At 57.2% G+C, this 25,375-nt stretch overlaps 1 protein-coding gene across 2 annotated transcripts; it reads left to right on the plus strand.

The window, feature by feature from the left end:
• Positions 1–3,446: 3,446 nt before the first annotated feature.
• Positions 3,447–24,612, plus strand: IRF8 (interferon regulatory factor 8). 2 transcript variants are annotated; one of them, XM_042968391.1, is made up of 9 exons: positions 3,447–3,528; positions 7,169–7,343; positions 12,412–12,595; positions 14,989–15,077; positions 16,475–16,580; positions 17,774–17,821; positions 22,011–22,397; positions 23,298–23,413; positions 24,021–24,612. In XM_042968391.1, exons 2-9 carry the CDS (start codon positions 7,170–7,172, stop codon positions 24,195–24,197), a joined length of 1,281 nt encoding a protein of 426 aa, XP_042824325.1. In that variant the 5' UTR covers positions 3,447–3,528; position 7,169; the 3' UTR covers positions 24,198–24,612. The 2 variants fall into 2 exon arrangements, with proteins under 2 accessions (XP_042824325.1, XP_042824327.1); XM_042968393.1 differs by lacking the exon at positions 3,447–3,528 and adding an exon at positions 3,553–4,051.
• The last annotated feature ends 763 nt before the right edge of the window (positions 24,613–25,375 follow it).

The following is a 25,375-nucleotide window of genomic DNA, read 5'->3' on the forward strand; positions in this document are numbered from 1 at the left end:
AATTTTGGGTGACAAGGGAGGCAGAAGAAAAGGGCAAAGTGATGGGATGTGGCTTTCAAGATGGAGGAAAGGGCCCCAAGCCCAGAACACGGCTGGAAGAAGCTGGAAAGACACAGGAACGCAGCTCCGTGGACGCTTTGATCTTAGTCCCCCGAGACCTGGGCTGGATTTCTGCCGCCCAGAACTGCAAGATAACAAATGTGTGCTGTTTTAAGCCTTTAGTTATTGGTGATGTTACAGCAGACACAGGAAATGAATAGAGATTTGGAGATTTTTTTTTAGTGTGTTTAGGTAGGTGATGAACAGTACAAGGCACAGGCTGCGGGCTGTGACCCGCTCATCAGAAGTGCTCGGTGCCACAACCAGTAGGTCTCCCTTGCCCGGTAGGTTTCCAGAACAGGAGTCAGAGCCCCCGCCCCAGGCTTTCTCAGGAGGGAGTTGACACCTGTCCTCCCAGCGAGCACATTTCCGAGCTCTCTTGAACCCTCCTCTCTAAGCCTGGCTTGGAAAGTGCAAAGGTGGGGACTGGAAAATGAAAATCCCCCCCCCCCGAGAAATCTCTCCACCAGTTCCCTTACTGAGCCCGCAACCTCCCTGGCGCCCCCCATGGTCTCACCAACCCTCGCTACTCCTAAGAGGCAGGCGTGACTAGGCTGAACCATGCGAAACTGCCCTTTCTGTGGAGCAGAAAGCAACTGAATATCAGCGATTTCAAATGATTTAACATAAGAGTATCATCAGCGCCATTATACAGACGAGGAAACTGAAGCTTAGGAGGGTTAACTCCTCTGCTCAAGGTCACACGTTTAGTAAGCCAGGAACTTGGGATCTGAACCGGGGCCCGGCTGCACAACGTGCTGTTCTGACCGCGTTGGCAGGCTGCGACCCAGGGAGAGGGTTCAGGTCAGATGATGTAAGAGGTGATTTTGGAAGGGTATGGTTTTTATTATTTATTTATTTGATTATTTATTTAAATGTTTATTTTTGAGAGAGAGAGAGGACACGAGAGTCGGGGGGGGGGCAGGAAGAGGGGGGACAGAGGATCCAAAGCAGGCTCTGTGGTGACAGCAGCGAGCCCGACGCGGGGCTCGAACTCACAAACTGTGAGACCGTGACCTGAGCCGAAGTCGACACTTAATTGACCGAGCCACCCAGGCGCCCCAGGAGGGTATGGTTTCTAGATGCCAAGATGAACATCTCGACGTGCTGTGAAGCCACAGCGAATCCATCCTGGAGGGAGAGGCTTCAGCAGGGGGACCGGGTGGGACACGCAGAGACCCGGAGGACGAAGGTGCCCACGGCTGCGGCAGAGACCAGGGTGAAGTCTACCTGGATTATGGGGTGCTGGCAGGTCACCGGAGAGGCAGGAATGGTCAGAGACTCTTTTGTTTTTTGGGTCTTCGGTCCGTGGCACCGTACCTAACCCACAGCCGTGGCTCAATAAATGCTCATTAAGTAAGAACAGAGCTAAACAGATAAGGTTAGAAATTGTCGCTAGGCAGTGAGGAATCACCACGGTGAAAATACGGGTTTCAGGAGCAGTTTTACGCAAGCTCGTGTATTGTGAACGGCTCCCGTAATGTATATAGTGACACCTACCGCCAACAATGCATGCTGTGACGGTTCCAGGGCTGACTTCTCTATATTTGTGTGCTCCTGTCTTTACCCAACTGGAGTGTCGAGCAGGAATTTGAGCACACATCTTTGTGTCGTGGGCAGCACTGATCGGTCAGTAACTCTGGGTACCTTAAGGGGCACGTTTGCGAAAAGGTAGGACTATAAACACCCATGCAGCCTCTTTAAAGCATTTCTGAGCTCGGGAAGCTTGTCCCACATCCTAACAGACATATCAAAATACTCCCACAAAATTATCCAACTACTCTTAAAGAATTTGAGCTTTGCAAAAATAGCTTTCACTTGAAATTATTTGGTGACAGGGAACTCATTTAATGTTTGATTGCTATGACTTCCTGGCAATCATGGTGTCAGGAAATTCTTACCAAGTGATTTCTAACTTGCATGTGGTTTTCAAAGACGATGGAATGTTTATCAGTAAATAAATTACAATTTGATGTTGGCACATTATATTTTGGGGGCTTTTCTTTGAGCACTTAGTAATTTCAAACTGGCAGCGTACTTTTTGCATTTTGGGGCCAATAAAATTTCTTTCTCAGGCTCAAACATTTTTATAGGTTCTTGAAAAGCCTAATGAATAAATGGCTCGGAAAACACCGATGCTTGTGTATTAGTGGCCGATGAGGCCATTAAAAACCAATGAAGGCTCTCCTTCTTCTCTATATAAGGCTGCCCCAGACCTGAGTGTGGGGAAACGTGTCTTTTTCCTCCTGTCTTCGAGGGTTTTCTTTGTCATTTCCGTCACCACTGTTGCCCCCCCACTGCACTCCCATATATAGTAAATGCCAGCTTACATCCACAGGGGGCTGGAAACTGGACGCAGACCCACAGAGGACCCTGCCTCAACACAAGTGACATTTTCTGGGGAAAATAATTTATGATGAAAATTTCCCTAATTGGACATTCTAGCACGAGTATGCTAGACAACCCTGTTTTTATTTCTGATCTTCAGAGGGCAGTGGTTTCGGATACCTTTTTAGCTGGGCACTTTTTTTTTTTTTTAAACACTCCCGGTCAATTGCAAGCATTCGTCATCTAGGACCAGGTCTATAAGTAGACACATGTTAGATGTAAGGTTGGCCATTGTTTGGACATGTTATTAGGGGCTTCCTCCGGGTGGCGGATGCCTCCCACGCAGCCCACAGAGATGATAGCCTGACCAGGGCTGAGTGGGCACCCTGGGGGTCACTCTGCAGGGGCCCACAGGCCGTCTGCAGCATTGACCTCTGGGCCCCCACCATCCCAGCCGTGACTTCCACTGACCTCTGCGGTCTGACACCCATCATAAATCCCAGAGCCCTGACTCTGGAATCTGAACCCGGCCCCAGCCCCAGCCCCACCGTGTCCAGAACGCCGCCATCTGACCCTCGCCCCAGCCCCGACGTGGCCTCACCTCCGCGGTCTGACCCCAGCATCGCCCCGAGAACCTGGCAGCGCCTTGACTTCCGCCATCTGACACCCACCGCCCGCCCTGCCCTCGGCCTGGGCGCGTGGACGCCCCCGAGTCCCCTCGGGAATTCCTGCGGACACCCCCGTCCCGCGCCGCCCCCGGGACCCCCGGCGGGGACCCCGGAAGGGCACCCGGGCCGTCAGCGGCCGCCCCTGCGCAAAGTGATTTCTCGGAAAGCTGAGCGCTTCGAAGAAGGCGGGCCGGACGGGCCGCGCCCATTGGGCGGTCCTGGCGGCGCGTCCGCGCCCATTGGGCCACCCGGGAGGCCCTGCAGCGCCCATTGGCCTGCGCGGCCGTCGCTCGGCGCCCCGGGCCCGCCCCCCGTCCCTACACTCGCGCGGGCGCCCGAGCCCGAGGCCGCATCCCTGGAGCGCGGCGGCGAGCGTGGGAACGCGGGCGGCGGCGCCGAAGGCGGGCGGAGGGCCGGGCGCGCGCGGCGGCAGGTAGGCGGCTGGGCGGGAGCGGGCCCAGGCGGCGGGCCGGCCCGGCTCTGTCTCTCCTCCCCCTCTGCTGGTCCCCCGGAGCCCAAACCCAAAGTCCAGGCGTTGAGCATGGGGTGGCCGCTCCCTAAATGGCTGATGCTTGACAAAAAATAATCCCATTTTTCTTAAAATCTGGTTTGCACGGAAAACTTTAGAATGGCCTGCCTAACGAGGGGAAGTATTGACCCCTTTTTGCAAGAGCTGCCCCTGGGTCTCGCCCAAGCCCTGCTGCCTGGAGGAACGCTTGGAGGGTCACGACCCAGAAACTGCCCGGAAACTCGCCGAGGCTGCGTGCCCTGCATTGTGGAGGGGTGCGCCCTGGGGTTTTCTTCTGCCTGCTGACAGTTAGGATTTATGAGTGGGTTTGCGGCCCTTTGCTCCTGTCATAGCCCAGTGGTCCCTGGCGAGAAAGGCTGTGGAGGGCTCACAGCAAACGGGAGCATTTTGGTATAGAAGCTCCAGGGCCAAGGGGAGACTGTCTAAGGTGAGATCTGTTGCTTCCCCAAGGTTGTGGAGGGTGTTGTGAATGGAGACTGGAGACTGAATTTTCCAGAACTTCAGACTATCCCTGGGGGCACCTGGGTGGCTCAGTCGGTTAAGCGTCTGACTTCGGCTCAGGTCATGATCTCATGGTTCCTGAGTTGGAGCCCTGCACCTGGCTCTGTGCTGACAGCTCAGGGCCTGGAGCCTGCTTCGGATTCTGTGTCTGCCTCTCCCCTGCTGGTTCTCTCTCTCTCTCTCTCTCTCAAAAATAAACATTAAAAAACCCCAAAACAACCTAACCCTTCAACATATGGGGAGATATGACGCTTTTTTTTTTTTTAACCTAAATTAGGAGCTGGTCCTTAAATGAAGGTTCTGAGCCTGTCCTTTGGGGTTGTGTCCGGTTCCTCCATGAACAGAATTGGGTTCAGTCATTTCAGAAAGATTGAGGCCCAAGCAAGAAATGGCTTTGATGCTTTTGGTCTGGGGTCAGGGGAGATGGGGATTTGTGGCCACCAGGCAAATGCCGAGGGGCCCTGAGGAGTGCGGGAGGTGAGTCCTCTGTGGCCTCATGGGCACATCCTGGGATCTGGGTTGGGTGGGGCCCGGGCTAAGCGTCTTATCATCTCCTGCCTGGGAAGCCTGATCCCCCGGACTCATTTATTGGGATGCAGATTAGCTCCAGATAGGACTTGGCCCATAAAGAGAATTATTACCTAAAAATCAAGGAAGAGGAAGTTATAAACATGTGACTGGACTTATACATTTTTTTCTGGCTTGGCATTTGGTGGAATTAATTTGTTAGCGTTCAGTAAATCATTGTGGGTCATCATCGAGCTAGAATCTTGGCTTTTACTGCTGTTTAGGGTCTTAGAGGTGATCTCAGTGAAAGTTTAGGTAGGGCGGTCCATGTGCTTAGATCTTGTGACTTAACCGTGGTTTTTCTCTGCAGAGTCAGTGAAGTAAGACGCTGGCCGGGGTGCCTGGGGGTCAGGGTGCCTCTCTGGGTCTCCCATGTTCCCTCCTGTGAGCAAACCGGCTGCTCACATGGCTTCTAAAGTGTTGTCCCGCTTTCATGTCCCGTAATCACTTTTCCTCTTAGTGCCCCTCTCTGTCTTTTCTCTTTTCCTGTCCTTATAAATCAGCAAGGCAGTTGTTCCTGACAATTTTGGGAGTTGTGAATCCATTAGAAATCTCAATAAGAAGGTGTTGGTTCACTTTCTAGAAAAGCATCCATACAAACAAAATCTTGCTTTTCATTTCAGGGGGCTCCTGGAACACGGACTGGGGTTTATAAGCCTAGTACTAAGAGGGTGAACAAAATACTCCTGAGTGGGCACATTTCATTGAATTGAGAGACCCGCAGACACCGCCCCTTCTATCGTGTTCTGGCCCCTCACCCTCCTCCTGCACACAGCTCATTCCTCAAGCGAGGGGACAGTCTCCTGTCTTCTCTCCAGGGGGGATCTGTAGGAATCAGTCCTCTGCGAGGTTATTTTTCCGGGGCCGGGGAGGGGGGGGCTTGGTGGTGTCGTTCTCTTTCTGTTACTAGGTGTCCCTCCTAAATCTGTACCTTCTTACTTATACACACAGGGACTGTTTTGGAATTCTGGGATGCTTGAGAGGCACTCATTTTGCAGATGAGGAGAGCCTCAGAGGCGTTCAGGTGGTTTTCCCAAACACCTTCCTCTAGTTGGAGCAAAGCCTTTGCTGGGTCTGCAGTTTCCAAATCCAAGTCCAATTTCTATCCCACGTGCTTCACTCCTTTTACCTCCACAGGTGGGCATGGAAAAGTTACAGCTGGCACTTGGGACTCACCTTCTCTCTGGGACCCGGACCCCCTTCCGGTCCGACAGCTACCTGCAGGGTGGCTGGTTTCCGAGTCACGTACGTTATGGACCAGCATGGCTCTGGATGTGACTGTTTTCTGGAGGACATTGTGTCTTGTCTCCACTGATTGTCTCAAACCGATTTGCCCGAAGAGGTCACATTTTAATCAGAGGAATAGAAATGCTTTTTTTTTTTTTTTTTTTTGGTGGGCGTCTGTCCAACCGCCTAGGGGATTTCCACCCCTGTTCTTGTAAATGCGGGCTATGAGTGGATGTGGCATGACTGTTCTCTCTTTTTCTCTGGGCTGTTGGGAAAGCTGCCTGTTCTGGCGAGAATGTTCCTCCAAAGGATGTCTCTGGGCACCCTGGTGAGATCCCCAAATTCTGGTGCCTTCTGGAAGAGTCTAGCCCGGCTAACTTGGTCTGTCCAGTGGTCAGAGTGGGTTTCCTTGCTTTTGTCCCCGTTGGTCGTGAGACTTCCCGAGGAAGAAAGTTGGAAGAAATGACATCCGGTATTTAGAGAGAACCTTCTAAGGTCCAGGCGTGGCCTCAGGTGCTTTATACATATCCTCTGAGCCCTCACCGCAATGGCGCAAAGTATTGATACTTGTCCTGGGGCTTCAGCCTGGGTGCCTGGCACCCAAGGTTAAATGATGGTTCAGGGTCACTCAGCTGGGAGATGGCGGGACTCAAGTGGGCCCCCAGCTCTGTCTCATTCCCAGACTCTTGGTCTTATCGTTAGCCCAGCTGTGAAGGAACCGTCTCAGAGGGATAGCCTTGAGGATCTCTTCTTTCTTGGCACACACAGATGTCATATTTACTCATGAACACTGGTCAGACTGGGCATCGAGTAATGGAGCTTGCTCTCGGAGGGACGAGCTGCTCACTAAAGGGACCTGACAGTGTCAAAGTGATTACTCCCCATCTCGTACTGTGAGTGGAAAGGTGTCCTCAGATGGGGCTGTCTGCCCAAACCAGAGCGAGGGGCGAAAGCTGGAAGGAGTGCCAGGCGGAACCCTAGGAGGGGCTGACGTCTGGCTGCTGGGAAGCTGCAGGTTTCCCAGGGAGCTTCCACTTTTCCTTCGGGGGTTTGAGGCCCAGGGGAGGCATGGCCTCCCCTCGGCAGGTGGCCCGGCGTCCCAGGTCTGTGGGTTTCCCCGAGGCGGGCACCTGTGTGGCAACCCTCTGATCTTCCTGTCAGTGCTTCTTGGTGTGCCAGTACATGGGACGCTGCGATTAACGGGACGATATTTGTAACATCACAGAATGTGTTCGATTTCCTTTCCAAGGATGTGTGACCGGAATGGTGGCCGGCGGCTTCGGCAGTGGCTGATCGAGCAAATCGACAGCAACATGTACCCGGGGCTGATCTGGGAAAACGATGAGAAGAGCATGTTCCGGATCCCTTGGAAACACGCTGGCAAACAAGATTATAATCAGGAAGTGGATGCCTCCATTTTCAAGGTACAGACTCGAGCTCCCTCCCCGCGTCACCGGTGGTTTCGGTCTTCCCTGCAGGCCCGTGGAGGGGTTGAGTGACATCTCTCTTATTTGCTCGAAAATTAACCTGTTTTCTTAAAACACACATCGATTGAGTGCCGAACGTGTGTCAGAAATATATACCGGGTGGTTTTGCATCTACGGTATGTGTGATCGAATCCCTTCGAGGTTGTGTGTTGTTGGTATTCTCCCCCCCGAGGAAATTGAGGGCACCTTTATCACCTACACCACCATTTATTTTGCACGAGGACTAGTGAAGCGGGAGTGAGAATACTTCTCCGAGGCCCTGAGAACCCCGGACGCTACCGCCTAAATCCACAAAAAAATTCTAGGAAGGGCATAAGTCTTCATTTTTCAAGGTTATCTGCCTGGCAGTGTAGGGTTGGCTCAGATGAGAGAGACACCATCTGTCGTGACTTCCGGGGCCTGGTCATGTAGGGTGTCCTGAGGCAGCAGCAGATATCTAAAATAGTCTTCCTCCCCTTGAGAATAAGAAGTACCCAAGCATGGAGAGGCTCGCTGTTTACCGCCAGTGCCCAGTGAGAGCTCGCCCCGTGCCAGGCCTGGCCCACGTGTTTCTTTTTCCTTCCACACACGGCTGTGCTGCTCTCCTGCCTCTGTAGAGGCCCCGAGAGAAGGGACTTGTCCAAGATCTCATGGCTCTTGGGTGATGGAGCCTGGCAGCCCAAGCATGAGCCCTTGCCCCCGAGCGAGCCCGAGCCGTACCCATAAGCAGAGGTGTTTGTCATTCCCCTGGGGGTCATCGTCACCCGTGGGTTTCTCTGAGGCTCCAGGAATGCAGGCTCCCTGCTGCGTTCTCCCTGGGAGATTTGGATCCCTCGGTCAAGGTGAGCCCAGGCTTCTGTGTTTGCAGACAGATGCACCGCAGGTAGCTGACCCTGAGCCCTCCCTTGTTCTGTGGGCATGGGGGTATGGGAGTGAGTATGGGGGAGGAGCAGGGCGGGCTGAGTTGTGGAAGGGAGGAACAGGACCCTGGGCCGTGGTGAGGGAGGGAGCGCAGGCCTGCGGGTCCCCAGCGCAGCGCCCGGATGCTTCCCCAGGGATGACTGATCCACTGGCCCAACCAAACAGAAGCGACCGGAGATCACCCCTGGCCCCAGAGCAGAGCATAGGCAGGTCGCGGCTGGCTTCAGAGGCGTAATCAGTGTTTCTGGGCTTTGCGGGGAGGCTCCGCATCTGAGCAATTCTGTCACCTCTGTCATCCGGGGGCGTGGGTCTCTTTGGGAATCCGCTGCCAGTTACTGGCCCTCTTCCAGAAAAGTGGGCACATGCGGGCGGACACAAGTGCACGCAGTCGCCTTCAGGGGGCCCCATGTAGCCTGAGTGTCCAGCAGATTTCTTACCCTCGAGGACCCCGGCTCAGGAGCCTGGCAATGGCAATGGCCCCCTTATCACTCTTGGTGGTGCCTTTTGCCTTTGGGGCTCGTGGTGGACCTCTCTTGGGAATGGCTCTGGCTACATTTAAACAGTGCCCAAGGTTCTCTGGGCCCGCTGGGAGTTCTGGATGGTAGCTGGCTACAGGCCAGAGCCCCTCAGCCTTGGCCCCATTGGCATCTGGGGCCAGCTAGTTCCTCCTTGGGGGGCCGTCCTGGGCACTGGGGCACGTTCAGCGGCACCCCTGACCTTAGCCGACTACATGCCAGTAACGCCTCTTCCCAGTGTGACGACCAAAGGCGCCCTGACATTACCAGACCGGCCAGGGGGGGGGGGCACGTTCCCCCCTCCCCACTGAGAAGCCGGCAGGCTGCCGACCGCGGCCAGAGTGAGCAGGTTTAAGCAGGCGCGTGGGGTGCCGAGGACACGGTTTCAGGGTGACCATCACGGCAGCCTCTTTGGGAGGAGAGGAGGGGCCCTGGCCGAGGCCCCTGGTGGCCTGCCAGGCCTCTCCCTTCACGCAGCTCCCTGTTTCAGCTTACGCTCTGGGGGCAATGAAATAAAGCCCCAGATTTATATGTCTTATGCAATGCCCTTCATGGCCGTTTCAACAGCGTTGAGAAAAATGTGTAAGATTCCCAGTGTTTCCGTTCATTTCGCAGTCGCCCAGTGTGGCAATCTGAGAGAAGCCCACAATCTCGGCAGGAGCCGGGTGGGAGGGGGGCGCGGGCAGCCCCCAGAGCTGCTGGCCGTGGGGAGGGAGGCACGCGGGTGCGAAACAGGGGGAGGAGGCCACGTGGCTCTGCCCTGTGCCATGCTGGCTGGCTCCCGTCCTCTGAGGGTGCGTCCCCGCGACGCCCACGGGAAGAGCCCGCAGTCGGGCCTCGGTTGGATGGAGCCATTTTATGGATCTTCTGGTTCCGTAGAGAAAGTTTTGTTTGAAGCATTCAAAGGAAACCTTTAAAAAGTCCGTGAGTTAAGAGGATAGAGTGGAGCTTAAGAAGGCATTTGTACCAGAGCGTTCTTCGTCGTCTGCAGATAGGATTCTGCGGCCGGCCTCGTGGGGCAGGGCCAGAGATGGGGATTGAAAAAGACGGAGCTCATTTGGTACCGTCCCTGGGCACACCGAGGCCCTCGTATCCACTCATGCTTGTTTTTCAAAAAGCATTTTGCCTCCTTTTCACAAACCCGGGGCGGTGGGGTGGGTGGAATCCTTGTTGACTGAGGGTTGTTTCTCTCCTCGACCAGCCTTGTGACAGGCCTGAGTGAGTTAGAACTTACTTAGTAGCACAGGTATTTCAAACCCAGTAGGCCTTCGAGGAAAAAAAAAAAATAGTGCTTGATTTTTAAGACACGAGATGGGGCAGTAACATTGGGTCAGGAAGCGTGTGTGGTCAATGCTGGTTGCTGCTGAATGCAGTGCCTGGGCGGCGGGGGGGCACTGACCGCCGTGCTGGCTGTTGTCACTGGGCCTCAGAAGCGCTCTGTCCTGCCAGATGTTAGCTCGGGAAGAGTCTTGAGAGATCAGCCAGCCAAGCTGGGAGGTTTAGAGCCCAGCAGAGAGCCCACGAAAGGGCGCAGGGCAGGGCTGGAAGCAAGGCACCTGATACGGACCCAGGGCACTTCCTGACCGCGGGGCCGCGCTTTGTTCTGTGATGTCCTGGCTTTCTTCTCGGGGGAGTGCGAGCCGTGGACGGAAGGTACTACCGTCGGCTAAAAACCAGCTGGGCCCAGCATGCCTCTAAGCCCGTGCTCCTCGGGGTCCGTTTGTAATGTGGGTTAACCAGTGGTTCTCAAAGGGGGGGGTGGGGTGGGGGAGTGTGAGTGTGTCGCAATTTCGCCTCCCCGGGGACGCGCGGCAGTGGCTGGAGACATACTGGGTTGTCACAACAGGGGCAGGGGCGCTCCCGGCATCCAGCGGGTGGAGGCCACAGATGCTTTTGGACAGCCAGCCACGCACGGGACGGCCCCCGTCACAAAGTACGATCCGACCCCAAATATCAACAGTGCTGAGGTGGAGAAGCTCTGACTTAACGTAATAGAAGTGTGAACTTGCCGCTCCGCGGGTGCGTGACGGGCCTTCCTTGGGAGAAATAAATCAATGCATGGTCTGAGCTGCAGTTAATAAATCCTAGGGGCGCCTGGGTGGCTCAGTCGGTTGGGCCTCCGACCTCGGCTCAGGTCACGATCTCACGGTTCGTGAGTTCGAGCCCCGCGTCGGGCTCTGTGCTGACAGCTCAGAGCCTGGAGCCTGCTTCCGATTCTGTGTCTCCCTCTCTCTCTGACCCTCCCCCGTTCGTGCTGTCTCTCCCTGTCTCAAAAATAAATAAACATTAAAAAAATTAAAAAAAAAAAAATCCTTGGGCAAAAGACCGGAAGGGACTGAAAACCATTTACTTTGGAACACATTTCTAGGGGGGAGTTTGCGTCTGCGTCCGAGAAGGAGGTGACCCTCGGAGCCTGTTTGGGATTCGCTTCTCTCCGCGCCCCCCCCCACCCCCCCCCCCCCCCCGCCAAAATAAATAAATAAACATTTAAAGGAAAAGGTGCAGATTCTCAGACCTGACCCACAGTTAATGAGAATCTCAGGGGACAGGGCCCAGGCGTCTGCATTTCACGAACTTCCCAGGGGGCCGGTGTCGGCATTAAGCTTCAGAACTCTGGCTGTAGTGGAGTTTAATTGGGTCGGAAGTGAGGACAGTGGTGTTTAACCCCAGGCTGGGTCACCTTGGGGAGGTCACCTTTGGAACTGCATTTTCCTGAGTGCGACTGGGGATTCCCCCCAGATGGCGTGCTATCCCAGGCTGGGAGTTGCATCCGGTTTCGTCTGACGGGGGAGGTTATCTTCACCTGATAGCAGTGACCTCCTCACTGGGGTGTCTGGATTCCCGTTTTGAAATCTTCAAACCGTGCCCGTTCGCATGTTTGTCTGAATTCTCTTTTAGTTCTGCCCCATTCTGCACTGTGGCTTTTAGGTCTTCAGCTTTGAGTTTCTCGTCCTTGTTCAGAGTCTAAGGGGTTTGGAGAGGTCAGAAGCAGAGCCGTGGAAAACCAACAGCGACAGAACCCATTTCATTGCCCTTTTAAGCAGGGCCCTGGGGGTGGGGCGGGGAAGGTTAGAATAAACGCCAAAATGCAAAACAAAATTTCTATTAAAAGTAGCAAGGCAGCGGTGACCACATTCAGACTTCTTGCAAATGTTCCCTTTTCATGCTAAATTTTAGCCAGGGGTTGATTTGAAAAAGCAACAAATTGTTCTTTGTTTTGAACATTCTAGTGAAACCATGTGCGACTTCCTCTTTGTGCTGTAGCTGACCTCAGGCTCCTCCAGACCCTTTGGTCCCAGGCAGGAATGGCCCAGAGACAGATCTGAGATGTGTGCTGTATAGGAGCCAAGGCCCTGGGCCGGATTCTGGCTCAGCTGGGTGACCCCCGGGGCCCCTTCCTGGCCCCGATCTTTTCACATCTGTCACAGAAAGTTGTCCCGAAAGTCCTCCATCGAGAGGTGGTGGCCAAAAGTGACTGTCAGGACTGGCGAGAGAACGTGCTGGTCTCGCCCGTGGCCGTGGATGCCTGTGGGCAGGGCCGGTGGGGGTGGGCGGCCACGTATTTTATGCACTTCTTTGTGTTTCTACAGGCCTGGGCAGTGTTTAAAGGGAAATTCAAGGAAGGGGACAAAGCAGAACCAGCCACTTGGAAGACGAGGCTACGCTGTGCTTTGAACAAGAGCCCAGATTTTGAGGAGGTGACAGACCGGTCCCAGCTGGACATTTCAGAGCCATACAAAGTTTACCGCATCGTCCCCGAGGAAGAGCAAAAATGTAAGTATCCCTTACGGGTTTTCAGCCCAGCAGAGGCTTCCCGGCCCGCAGGCCCCGCCAGAGAGCCTGGGTCGGGGGTGGGAGGTCGGGGCGAGTGGTTTTAGCTCAGCTGCCAGTCAACTCCTTTGCGTAAGCAGATGTGGAGAGCCCTTTCCCCTGACCCTGGCCACCATCCGCTGGCCGAGTGGCAGCTTCCGTGGGAGGAAGGGGTGGGGAGGTTGGGGCTGTCAGACCGGGAGCTCACTGTGGGGCCTCCCCGAGGCTCAGTAACGAACAGGGTTAGACAGGAGCGAGCATCCTGGACAGTGTGGATGAGGCATCCCTTTTGTTTTCCAGCAATGCCCAGAGGGGGCCAGGTGCCAGTCAGGTGGTCGAAGAAGGGATGGGTGACAGGATGGAGGGTAAAGTTACCAATGCGTCTGGGGACGATGGCGCTGTTAGCTTTGCCGCCGTAGACCAGATACGCCCCAGCACACGGTTACATCCGATCGTTATGTGGGAACTCTGGGATGTGATGATTCCCGAAAGGTCTTCCCGCTCTAGCTAGAATCCCGAGAGAGTGTTTCCCAGGAGATTAAAGCAGGGATGGCGGAAACCCGCCTCCCAGCCCGTCGTCCTGCTTCGGCACCCTGGTCAGACATCACTAATCAACCGGGATGCGCTGAGCTCGGTCTGGCCTCCGAACCCTTTCCAAAGTGGCAGCCTATGTAGCTGCTGGGAATCAGCAGAGTCCGCCCGGCCCGTGGGATAAAAGCTAATCACCGTCACTGGCTTGAAGCGTTCTTTGACACATCGATTAGCCGCTGGATGTAGCAATTAGACCCCTGCAGCCTTACCCTCTTCTCCTTACCTGCCTTTTAGTGGTCCAGGAATGCCCGGGGCATCTACAAATAAATGGAGCCCTCAGAAACTCCTTAGGGCTGTGCAGAAATTCCGAACTCGAGCCCTTCCCACTTGGGAGGGGGGGGGGAAGGTTGAGAGGGTCGACATGTAATTTCAAAAACAGTTAAAACTGTGAGTCTTCCAAAGAGACAGTGAGCCTGGGTCTCAGCCCTTCAACTCACCCACGAGGGAGCCAGCATAGTGATAAAGACTGAACAGAGGACAGGAAGCATGGGTCACACATGGTCAGCGAGCCCAACCCGTGGATGTTCCCCCCGACCCCAGTGTGGGGGTTATCTGTGCTGCCGGTCACTTGAAGCTGAATTGTCTGTAAATTAGCACCGAACTTGACTGAGTCAGAGCCCTAATCGATAGTCAACAGTAAGTCAAACAAACTGACCACCCCCCAGAGAATCTGACGGCCTTTACAGGGAGACTTCTTAGATTAACCCTCCGGGATGGCTTTGAAAGGCCAAGTGTGCATCGTTTCTGCCTTACTCACCTCCAAGGTTGGGATAATTGTTCATTGTCACAAATCGAATTGTGGTTTGAAGGAGTGGAGAGGTTTCTGTTGGTCCTTCCCACCCTGGGATTGGCCGAGCTTGAGCCGGCAGGTGACCCTAGCTTGTTTGTACGGGGTGCAGCCAGCATCACCTGCAGGGGCGGGTTTTAAAGAAGCAGTAGGTTCTCAGGGGGCAGAGGGACGCTGCATTTGCATAAAGTCTAAATGGACCCACTGTGCTCTGTCCTTCAGTGGTTTGCAGGCTACCCCCTCCTTCCCCCATCAGCAGCTTCTAGCCAGTTCTTGAGTCTTTCAAAGTAGAATCCAGATGCAGTCAGGACAGAGCGATGGGTCAGTCAAGTGTCTGTGGCCCTCTGATCACTTCGGAAGGCAGGTCTGTGGTGGGGGGATGGGGAGGAAGTGGGGGGCTTGCTGTCGGGTCGCTCTGTGCCTGCAGCCATGCCTGACGGAGCTTGTTGCCCCCCCTCACCCCGCCGGGCCCCCATGTGTGGGCCTGCCGTGTGTGCACAGATGCATGCTGTATATTTGGAAAGGCCACAGAGACATTTCCTGTCAATTAACTTTAAAAAATGACTCCAATCTGCACACGCATTTTGCCGGGAGATCTTTGAGCGTCTTCAGACAGCCTTACTTACAAATGGAACCTGGACAGGTGGTGACCGCCCAGTGTAGAGTGTGTCCGACGGGAACTCGCTTTCTATCTGGGCAAACGGGGCACAGCCGCACCACTGTCCTTGTCCTCTGAGTGTTAGAAACCACGAAACTGACTTCTCCCTTTGACTTTGCCCGTCAGAGGACTGAAGCATCACGGGAAATAGTTTCCGGGCCTTTTTCCAAACCAGCGAAGACACTCAGTGACTTTTATTTCCTTCAACTCGGCATTTTAAAAAAAAAACAAAACCAAAAAGCACGACACACTGATTTTGGCCTCGCGGAAGGCTGCAGTGCCCCAGTGCCATTGGTCACGCGCCTGTCCGATTTCCCGCAGGCAAGTTAGGCATGGCGACTCCCGGCTGCGTGAGCGACATCACGGAGATGGAGTGCACGCGCTCTGAGATCGACGAGCTCATCAAGGAGGTGAGTGGCCGGCCCGCGGCACTGCCGGGGCCCTGGGAGGAGCCGCGTGGGTCCCCGCGAGGAGCGGCACCCCTCTTGCCCTGGCCAGGCCTGCAGAGCCCTGGGCTCTGTCGGGCAGCGGCACCTGCTCCCCCGAGACGGAAGGCGAGGCCAGCCTCTGCCGTCTGGCCGCCCCGTCGCCTCGTTCCCCGCCTCCATCCTGAGCGCCGGGGCTGGGTGCCGTTTCTTCCCGCCCTAAACTCGCCACGTTTTAAACATTTCGATTGGCAGTCTTAGAAAAAGTGCATCCTGCTTCCTCTTGGCTTCTTAGACAGGCTACGATGAAAGAGAGACTTCCCTTGCAGCTTGGGGTCGTCGTGACCACATGGCTGCTCGAGGGGGGCGCTCAGGGCAGGCGGGCTCCCTGTTTCCTAATCTGTGGCGTTAGGTCTCAATGGATTGGAAAGGCGGGCCTTGGAGCTTGTTAGGCCTGTGTATCGACTCCGAGATAATAGGCTGTGAGTAAAGGCGTAACGGGGTCTCCGGAGGCAAAACACACGGTTTTCGGATTCCAGCGTTTTCTCTACAAATACCCTTTTCCTGCCGCCATCTGCTTCTTAACTCCGTTTTTACGGCCAGTACAAGGCAGACGTCGCCTAGCTGAAATAATCCCGCAGGGTCCTCGTACACGGCGGTGTGGGTGCTGTGGACGTTCTCCTTAATACCGTCGTGGCAGCAACAGAACTTTTACGAGTAGCTTGGCTGTCAGGAGGTGCCAACCTCCTCTCGGCTGCTGAGTTTTCTGCCGATGGCAGCTGTTAGGTTTCTGCGTGGTCTCTGGCAGCAGGCCAAGTGGACTCCGGGCTTCGTGTCTCTCCAGCAACGTCCCCTTTTCTGCACGAGGCTTTTCTGCTGACTCAGCTGAGAGAGGTTGGGTTGGCGCAGCAGGATCCCAAGGAAAGCAGATTTCAAAATGCTGCCTACCCAGATTTATCCGCATCCGTTGAGGAGTGGGTCAGAGGTCGGAAGCGTGGGCGTGGAACGGTGCGCGGGGCCTGCCCGGTCGTGGTAGAGCTTGTCCGGCGTCGCTGTGCCTCGGCGTCCCAGCACTTGTCTGCCTCCCTGGGGCATCCGGGCGGCTGGGCGACCCGTGGCCATTTGGTTTTGCAACTGGCGCCCATAAACTTATTAGGGGTCCCGCAGGGGCTGGTAAGTCGGGCGCGTGGTTTGAGCGCTCAGCCTGCTGGATTTGTCTTAGGTCTTTCAAGAGGCGAAGTAAAACTTTCCCTTTGTCTTGGGATAAAAGGTTGACAGTGTGGCTTGGGTTAAGTCTAAACCGTTTGCCTTTACGAGCACCGGAGCCCCACTTTGGAAGCCCGCCGACCGCAATGCTGTTCTCTCTCACCCTGTTCCTCCAGCCTTCTGTGGACGATTACATGGGGGTAGTCAAAAGGAGTCCCTCTCCGCCGGAGGCCTGCAGGGGCCAGCTGCTCCCAGACTGGTGGATCCAGCAGCCCAGCGCAGGTGAGGAGGGGCCCCCCGGTGCGGCCGGCGTGCGGGGCTCGTTCGAGTGGTCTGGGCACTGACTCCTTTCAGCCTCCAGGCAGCTGGGGGCAGGTGGGGCGGTGGTTCTACTGTGAGCCCTATTTTATCGAAGGTAACTGAGTCCGCAGTGATGCCCGTGGCCCCGTTCGCCACTGCCTCTCGGGGGGCACATGGGCCCTCCCCGTAGGAGGGGTCTGCTTGTCTCCTGCGCTCCTGGAGGGGTCGGAGGGGAGGGAGGGGGTGTGCAAACTTCTCCAAGGCCAGAGGGGAGTTGGGGGTCTCGGCCACACTCGTGCTTGCCACGGATGTCTGCCAGCCACTCCCTTGGGACATGAGGGACCCCCTCAGAGCCAAGGGGAGCACAGGGCGTCAGGAGAGGAGGCGGGCGAGGGTTGCCCGCGTGGCGCCCTGGATTTGAAGCCCCCTGGCGGGGCGGGGGCCTGCAGATCTCATTCACGCCTCGGTTTACTCATCTGTGAAATGGACACACCAGGACCTGTCCCGTAGGGTCATGATACCCCTATTTTCATTGGGATTAATAAATAATCACTTATTTAATAAATTACTTAATTAGCTTCTGATACCACTTCCCCCCCCAGCCCGCTTCCTTCTCGAACGACCCTCCACGAGCACAGATTTCTTTGCTTGTCCCTCCGCCTCTTTCCCCGACTGTTCCTTGTGGGAGACTGGGAGGTGACTCTGGCCCAAGTGACTTCAAAGGTCTCCAGGCTGTGGGTGGCAGTTTTGCGTCAGGGGCCCCGGGAGAGCCCCCTCTCCCTGCACGGTGGCTATCCCTCCCGGAAAGCGAGCTGAGGCCCCAGGTTTCCCTCCGGAGACCAGGCCTGGAGGGTGGGCACGCCGTCCAGTGACATTTCGGGAGCAGGCCCTTGGGTGGGAGGAAAGCATCACCCCGGCACTTGGTCAAAAACCCCACAGCACAGAGGACGTTTCCTCCCCCTCTGTGCCGGTCGAGTTGAGGCCTGATTTTCCGTGTTTTTGAAACGCGGGTCATGGCGCTGGGAGGGAAAAGCACTGAATTGAGCGGAAGCCTGTGGCAGGGCCTCTGGGCCTTGGGAGCACACCCCGTGTGGCTTTTAAAGGAACTGTTGGGGGGGGGGGCGGCGCTGGGGTTGGTTCCTCACGCGCAACTGGGCCTTCTCTTTCTCCCACAGGCTTGCCGCTCGTGACGGGCTACACTGCCTACGATCCGCACCACTCAGGTACGCGGGTGCTCGGGGCTGGGCTGGCGCGGTGGGACGCGGGCGCTCCTGGAAGGCAGAGCCCAGAGGGCCGAGTGGGCTCGCAGGGGCCCGTGGATGAGCCGATCGCACGTCAGAAGGCAGCACCCCAGTTCATCCTTCTCGCTGCTTGCTTTTTGAGCACGTCAGGGGCCGGCCGTTTTGAGGCTCTTCTCAGAACGGGCCGAAAGATGGATCCCGAGAGCTCTTTGCAGCGTAACCCTGCAGGAGAGAGAGCAGGGGGACGGACGGACTCAAGGCCCAGCCCTGCCTCTCTTGTGTGACGCCAGGCAGAACCTCACCGGACCCTCGTGAGGATTAGACGTAGCGTTAGTTTTCTGGTAGGAGCGTCACTGGTCAGCGAGCATCCCCAGTGCCCATTTCCTCTACTGTCTTCCACACTCAAGTTCGTGATAACGATGGTCCTAATTAATGGCGACGATGGGGCTGGGGCTGGGGCTGGGGCTGGTGGTGGTGACGACGGCGGTGATGGGGTTGATGGTGGCGGCTGACGCCGAATACTGGCGAGGCGCCAGGGTCAGGCCTCGTCCCGTCACACCTCCCGCCACATCGTTCCCGCCGCATAGGCTCAGAGGCTCTGGGTCACACAGCACGTGGGCCGCAGAGCCAGGACATGGCCTCTGGCCGTCCTCTCCAGGCTCCCGCCCCTCGTGGGCAGAGGTGGCCTCTGTGCCACGTTTTTGTCTGTTGATGCTGGGGACTCAGACCTCCTGCCGTGGCCCCTGGAGTTTGCATTCTGGCTCACTGACGGAGCAGAGAAAGCCCGTGTCCTCCCTGATAGTTCTGTGAGAAGTGAACAGCCTGACCCATCAGGATGGACCCCAGAGGCCCCCCCCCCCCCCCCGGTGCGGAGGAGGAAGCGGGGCTCAGAGAGGTGTCTGGACCACGGGCCTCGTGGGACGAGTGTTCGGGGTGTGGCGGAGGCAGGTTCTCACCCAGGCCCGCAAAGTGCGGAGAACCCGCGTTCCTGTTCGTCGCACTCCTGTCACCGCTCCGGGACGCCCTGGCCCGCGGGGCCAGGCCTCTGAGCTAGTCAGCTCCGTGGCCCGGGGAGTCTGCTGACCGGTGCTCTCTGGGGGCGGGAGAGGAGCCGGGGGCAGGGCCGAGGCATCCGGGTGAGGAGGAAGTGTGCCGAGTGGCTCTGGACTCGTCCCGGCGCACAGCGGGCGGAGCGACCCACAGCAGTGCCGCGTGCACAGAAAATCCTAAAACCTTCTAGGTGTTGCGGACTTTGGTCCCTCTGCTCGGGCCACAGGCTCTCTGGCCCCGCCCTGTGGAAACAAGGTGATGGCGAGGGTCCCCGGTTCTCAGGGCCGCGGGGACGAGGTAGTGAGTGAGCGGGGCCGCGGAAGGGCGGGCAGGGAGCGCTGGAGGCCACGGCGGAGTGCAGGGCCTGCCCCTCGGCTGCTCAGCGCTGGACGGTGCCCTGCGGGCCTCAGACCCGCCAGGCTTGCTGTCCCCACTTTTCTGGAGGGATCAGAAGTCCAGACCTTTACGTGAAACCTCCCCGTGTGGAGTGTGGGCAACAGAGCTGCGTGGACGCCCCCCCCCCCCCCCCGGGCTGGATCCGGACACGCCCGTGGCTGCCAGGGGGGGTGGGGGTGTGCTTGGCGGTGTTTGCAGTGGTGGGGCAGGGGGGCAAGGCCGTGTCCGGAAACGGAGGGGGCGGGCTCGGCACTGCAGGACGCGGGTGCAGGGCCGGCCTGCCGGGGAGCCCCTCTCCCCGCTTCCTGGTTGCGCCATCAGAGCAAATGCCTTCACCTGTCGACACCCGACTCCTTACCTGGAAAAGGCGTCAAGTGATCAGTAGCCTCCAGCTCCCATCGTGAGTGTTAAATGTGCCCCTCAGTTCAGCGCACTGAGAACAGCGCCTGGCGTGTGCTGCCTCGACCAGAATTAGGGCTTATGACTCCGGGAGTCTCGTCTACGCGGCTAGCTTCCGGTCCTGTTACCCCGATTTCTTCAGGAGCCGCCCGTGAGCACCGCACGACACACGAGCTCCTGCTCGTCCCCAGCCGCCTGGGGAGCTGGGTGCCACCACGATCTCTGCTTTGCTGATGGGGAAACTGAGGCACAGAGTCACAGCTGGGCTCACGCGTCGTCGGGGAGTCTGTGCTCCTGGCATCGTTGCTCTGCTGCCGTTGTGGGGCGGCTGTCCCCCGGTGGGCAGGTGGCCGTGCGGGGGCAGGGCAGGTCAAGGTGGGCTGGCCAGAGCCACCTGGTGGCCTTGGTGGCGGCTTCTCCGCGGGTCTCTGCTGGCCGCTCACTGCGGGGGCAGCGGTCGTCGCTCAGGCCTTCCCGGCTCGAACCGGCCCCAAGCTAAGCTGCCCTGTGGCACTGGGGTCCCTAGGAGGCCTCGTCTGGGCCTCTCCAGAGCACCCATCTGTGGCTCCCTCGGGCCGCGAGGCGCTGGTGTGAGATAAAGCCTCGGCAGTGGCGGGGCGAGGGTGCGGAGTGGTGACAGAGTCGTCTGTAGTGTTTCATTCGTCTGTGACAAAGTTCAGAAATGTTCTGGAGCGAAGGAAGTGGAGCGTGCCATCGGGGGATGCAGATGTCCCAGAGCTGGCACAGTGCGCAGGATGGGGAACTGGACAGGATGAGACGTGTCACTCACCAGCTGGGTGACCTCAGCTGCCACTCGCCAGCTGGGTGACCTCAGCTGGGCCTCAGTTTTCCCACATGTCATATAAATGAATTGGACCGTAACACCTGAAGCTCCCAACCCAGAGTGGTTCTAGAATGCCGTTTAACCCCCATGTGGGGGAAGATGGAGCCTGTGCCCACAGCAGCAGGGGGTCTTATTATTTGACTGAGCAAATGATTCTTAATCAGAGCCCAGTGGGGAGGGGGCAAGAAATTATAAGTACACAGCATTATTAACCTGGGTGAGGCAGGTGGCTACCCACAGGGCTGCCCCTGACTATTGTGTGGGTGGTGCACTGCACAACTCGAGGGGTTGCCATGGGGGTGGGCAGCTCACAGTTTGTGTGGCTCTAGAAGACAGCCCTGGACTGATCCGGGACCCTTAGGAGGTGCCCCAAACTCACCAAGTTTGGTGATAGTGCCTGTAATTCTTACAGTTTAAAACTATCAAAATGCAGATTTCTCTGGGACTGTCGCAGAAGTTAGCTGTTGTCTTCATTGGTGCCTTAGCTTAAAGGTTCCCAAATTTCAGTTACTGGAGCCCCACTTGCACGATGGTTTTTCGTATCTGGGTACCACCTGGTAACATCCTCTTTTTCTCTAACTGTCATTACAAAAGAAGTTTTTATTTATTTGAAGAGAGAGAGAGAGAGAGAGAGAGAGAGAGAGAGTGTTGTGTGTGTGCACGGGGGAGGGACACAGACAGTGGGAGGCACAGAATCCAAAGCAGGCTCCAGGCTCTGAGCTGTCAGCACAGAGCCCCCACTTGAGGCTTGAACTCACACATTGCAAGATCATGACCTAAGCCAGTTGGTCACTTGACCGACTGAGCCTCGCGGGCGCCCCGAAGATTGAATGATCTTTTCACTTACTTAGCTCTGGGTCACCGCCCTGCCTCCTTCCCCGACCTTAAGTGTAGCACGTCTGGAGAAACGTTGACTTAATTTGAATGATTTTCAGACTCTTCTAAGAACAGGCTTAGATGAAGGGTTTGGAGGGATTCGTGATTTGAAATCCGAGGAACCCCAAGAGGGCTGTGAATTTGTCAAGGAAAAGAGGGCATGTCTGTTCTCCCTGGCGTGGAGTTCAAATCTCACACTTCGGTCCGTTGTGAATCCGGTCACGGCCCCGTTGTTCCACAGCACGAGCGACGGTGTATCTGTCGGGTAACGGATAACGCGGCGTGTCGCTTATGGGTATTCTGTAACATCGTATGACGGTCCCAGAGTGCCGTGTGACGGGGCAGTTCTACTGACTTCCAAACCGTACCGGCCCTGCGACCTTCCCCAGGAGAACGGAGAGCATGAGAACAGTTGTTTCGTATTTCGAGTCACTGCTTCCTGAGTGATTCTGCGTACGTCCTCGTGCTCACAAAGACACCGTTTCCGGAAGGCGTGCGTGAACTTCCCGCACTGCCGAGGGGTCCCCCGCACGCGAGGAGCCAACCGGCCTGCCCCCCACCGCCCCGCCCAGCGGAGCTGACCTGTCGCCCTCCTCCTCCCCGCAGCCTTCTCCCAGATGGTCATCAGCTTCTACTACGGGGGCAAGCTGGTGGGCCGGACCACCACCACCCGCCCCGAGGGCTGCCGCCTGTCGCTGAGCCCCCCGGGCCCGCCCGGCGCCGGGCTGCTCGGGCCCGAGGGCCTGGAGCTGGTGTGCTTCCCGCCGGCCGACGCCATCCCCAGCGAGCGGCAGAGGCAGGTGACGCGGAAGCTGTTCGGGCACCTGGAGCGGGGCGTGCTCCTGCACAGCAGCCGGCAGGGCGTGCTCGTCCGGCGCCGGTGCCAGGGCCGCGTGTTCTGCAGCGGCAACGCCGTCCCGCGCAGGGACAGGCCCAACAAGCTGGAGCGGGACGAGGTGGTCCAGGTCTTCGACACCAGCCAGTTCTTCCGAGGTCGGTGCCACTGCCGGCTGGCCTCCCCCGCCTCCCAGAGACCTCGCCTCCCTCCCGCGGGCCGCGCCCCCCCCCCCCCCCCCCCAGCTGGGGACCCTGCCTCCCAGAGACCTCGCCTCCCTCCCGCGGGCTGCGTGCCCCCCCCCCCCCCAGCTGGGGACCCTGCCTCCCAGAGACCTCGCCTCCCTCCCGCGGGCCGCCCCCCCCCCCAGCTGGGGACCCCGGTGGTGGGGGGGGGGTCCTGCTCTGCGCTCTCTTGCTCAGCGACCCTGGGGGGGAACCGCTCCGCGCCTTGACTGCCCCGTGTGTGGAATGGGCGTGCGGAGACCGCAGCTTTCCCGTGTGGCCCTCGGGGGGATGAAGGGACCCGGTAGCTCGCAGGTGCATCGCCGAGTGTCCCCGTAACCCGGGGGCCGGTCAGAAGTGCGGGGTCTCCACCGCCCCCCACCGAGGCCTGCGGGGTCAGACCTGCATCTCGGCAAGGCCCCCCGGGGCTTGATGTGCACGTCCCGAGGCGCGCTGAGTCCGCGGACGGCACTCACGCTGGCGGTAGCTGTCGTGACTTATTCTGTGGGGCGTGTGGCTAGGATCCCGCCCCGGGTGCTCCTCCCAGGTCACCTCCAGGTCAGGGTGTCTGCAATGAGCACCTGCAGTGCCGTGGCCGCTCCCTTCTCTGTGTCCCCAGAGCTCTCTGCTCCTCTCCCCGTGACCGCGCCGGCCCAGAGCTGGGGTCAGGCCTCTCCTGCCGCCCGGCCTGAGCAGTCCCGGCAGCTTCCCTGGAGAAGGGGCCCCGGAAAGGTGGGCTCAGGTGTGACAGCCGCGGGGAGCACCCCCGGGGAGAGAGCGTGGCGGGGGCCCCGGCGGCGTCGACAGGGGCCCCTCCCCCTCCTGTCTCCCCAGAGCTCCAACAGTTCTACAACAACCAGAGCCGGCTTCCCGACAGCAGGGTGGTGCTGTGCTTTGGAGAGGAGTTTCCAGATATGACTCCCTTGCGATCCAAACTCATTCTCGTGCAGGTAGGAACAGGCGGCCGTGGGGCTTCTGGCCACGGGGCCGGATCTCCTGGCCCGCACGGCGGGACCCACTTTACGCTTGGGCTGGAGAACAGGGAGCGGGCTGCTCCACCCGTGGGCAGAGGCAGGCCCGGGGCGCACGGTGAACCTCCACGCGGGGCTGGGGGATTCTTGCCATCTGCCATTCTTGCCGCTCTGAACCATCTTCCCGCGTTCCGGGACTCACAATCTTTGTGTTCTCTCCCTGCCTCTCTTGTTTGTTTGTGTTTTAAGTCGAAACCCCCTTTCTAGCAAGACGCTACCTTTCTAGCAAGGTTCAGCTGCCTCAAGGTCTGAGGAACGGATTAGGGCTTTGCAAGCCCTTGTTTAATCTAGTCAAAGGAATGAAACCCTAATGGTGGAATTCTGGCCACTGGCTACCAGGCCGGGGCCCTATGGGGAGACCCCTTGCCCTTTCCTTGCACCGCCTGTTTGGGGCTCATTCGTGTGGGACTCATGTGGAGGTTCTCCATGTCAGCTTCGGCCTGGGTAACCCGAGAATCTGGCCAGGGCCAAAGGCGGGGCCACCGCGCTTCCCGCCTCCACGTCTGACCTGTGCCCGTCCCTGTAGATCGAGCAGCTCTACGTCCAGCAGCTGGTGGAGGAAGCCAGGAAGAGCTGCGGTTCCGGCCCCATGGTGCCGCCCCCCGAGGAGCCCCAGCCGGACCAGGTCTTCCGGATGTTTCCAGACATCTGTGCCTCCCACCAGAGACCTTTTTTCAGAGAAAACCAGCAGATCACGGTTTAAGCCTCTCTCTCGGGCACCCCGTCCTGCCCGCGTCTCGCGTTTCGTTATTACAATTACTGTCGTAATTATTTAAGGATGTGGCTCCCTCTGACCTGGGGCGGGGCTTCATCTGCTCTTAATTTAGTAAGGGCGTCCCGTGAGGGCTTGATGTTCGACACAGAGTCGCGTCACGCCTCTTGTTCAGGTATAAACGTAGGAAAGTGCGCCGAACGATCCAGATGCTGTAACTACATACACAACCCGTGATTAAAACATGTATTCCCTGCATTTCCCCTAATTATCATCAGTTGCTAGATTCTTTCAGCATTTCGGGATAATCGATATTTCCAAAGACTCGCCATTTAGTTTTACTAGCAAATAGCTGCTTCCAGGAAAAAAAAAAAAAAAAAAAAATTGGAGTAGGAGATCAACTTGTCAGAACAAGTCTGCTTTTTGTCTGTACCTTGCGTTAGAGCCATAGATTCGTGATTTGATATGCTTGATTCCGCGTGGAGCGTCTCTGCTCTTAAGCACGTTAATAAGGTTTAGAGAAACTTAGATAGCAGCCCCCCCTTTAGCAAGTGAACACAGAACTCTTGCCTTGTTGCGGGAATGCACCTCCTTCCTGGGATCTGTTGCCAGGAGGGCATTTCCATCAGCAGGTGAGCTGGTGTGTTTTCACCTCCACACAATGAAGATTTTTCCTCTGGGCCCTTGTCGCCTGGAAGCTTCGAGCTAAGTGTGTGTGTGTGTGTTTTCATTGCTGTAATTCAATCATCCCAGATCCCTCACTTTTTCTTCTTTCTAAATGGTTTTGACCTGTTTTTAAAAATACTCATTCTTTCAATTTGTCCTCTTGTAAACTGCTTTGATATATATATTTTTTTCACATAAGGTGAGCAGGATATATAAACCACAGATTCAAAAAGTAATTGTAGATTGTACAAGCATTTTGATTTGTGCCTTTGACTCGGTCAACCCATCGACGAGCCGGCGGTGGTGAGCTTGTGGGCGCGGCTCGGGTGGGTTGGGGACCGCGGATGAGAGGTGTCGGCGTCTTACCGCTGCCCTGGTCACAGGGTGGATGGCGGCAGGGATAAGCCCTTCCCCATCCCTCGGACTCCCAGGCCTGGGGCCACACCAGATTCTACTCTTCAGCCGAGTCCTGTGGTGGGACTCCAGGGGAGGAGTCCCAGTTT

This window comes from Panthera tigris, chromosome E2 (assembly GCF_018350195.1).
Source record: "Panthera tigris isolate Pti1 chromosome E2, P.tigris_Pti1_mat1.1, whole genome shotgun sequence".
In the NCBI taxonomy this organism is placed as follows: Eukaryota; Metazoa; Chordata; class Mammalia; order Carnivora; family Felidae; genus Panthera; species Panthera tigris.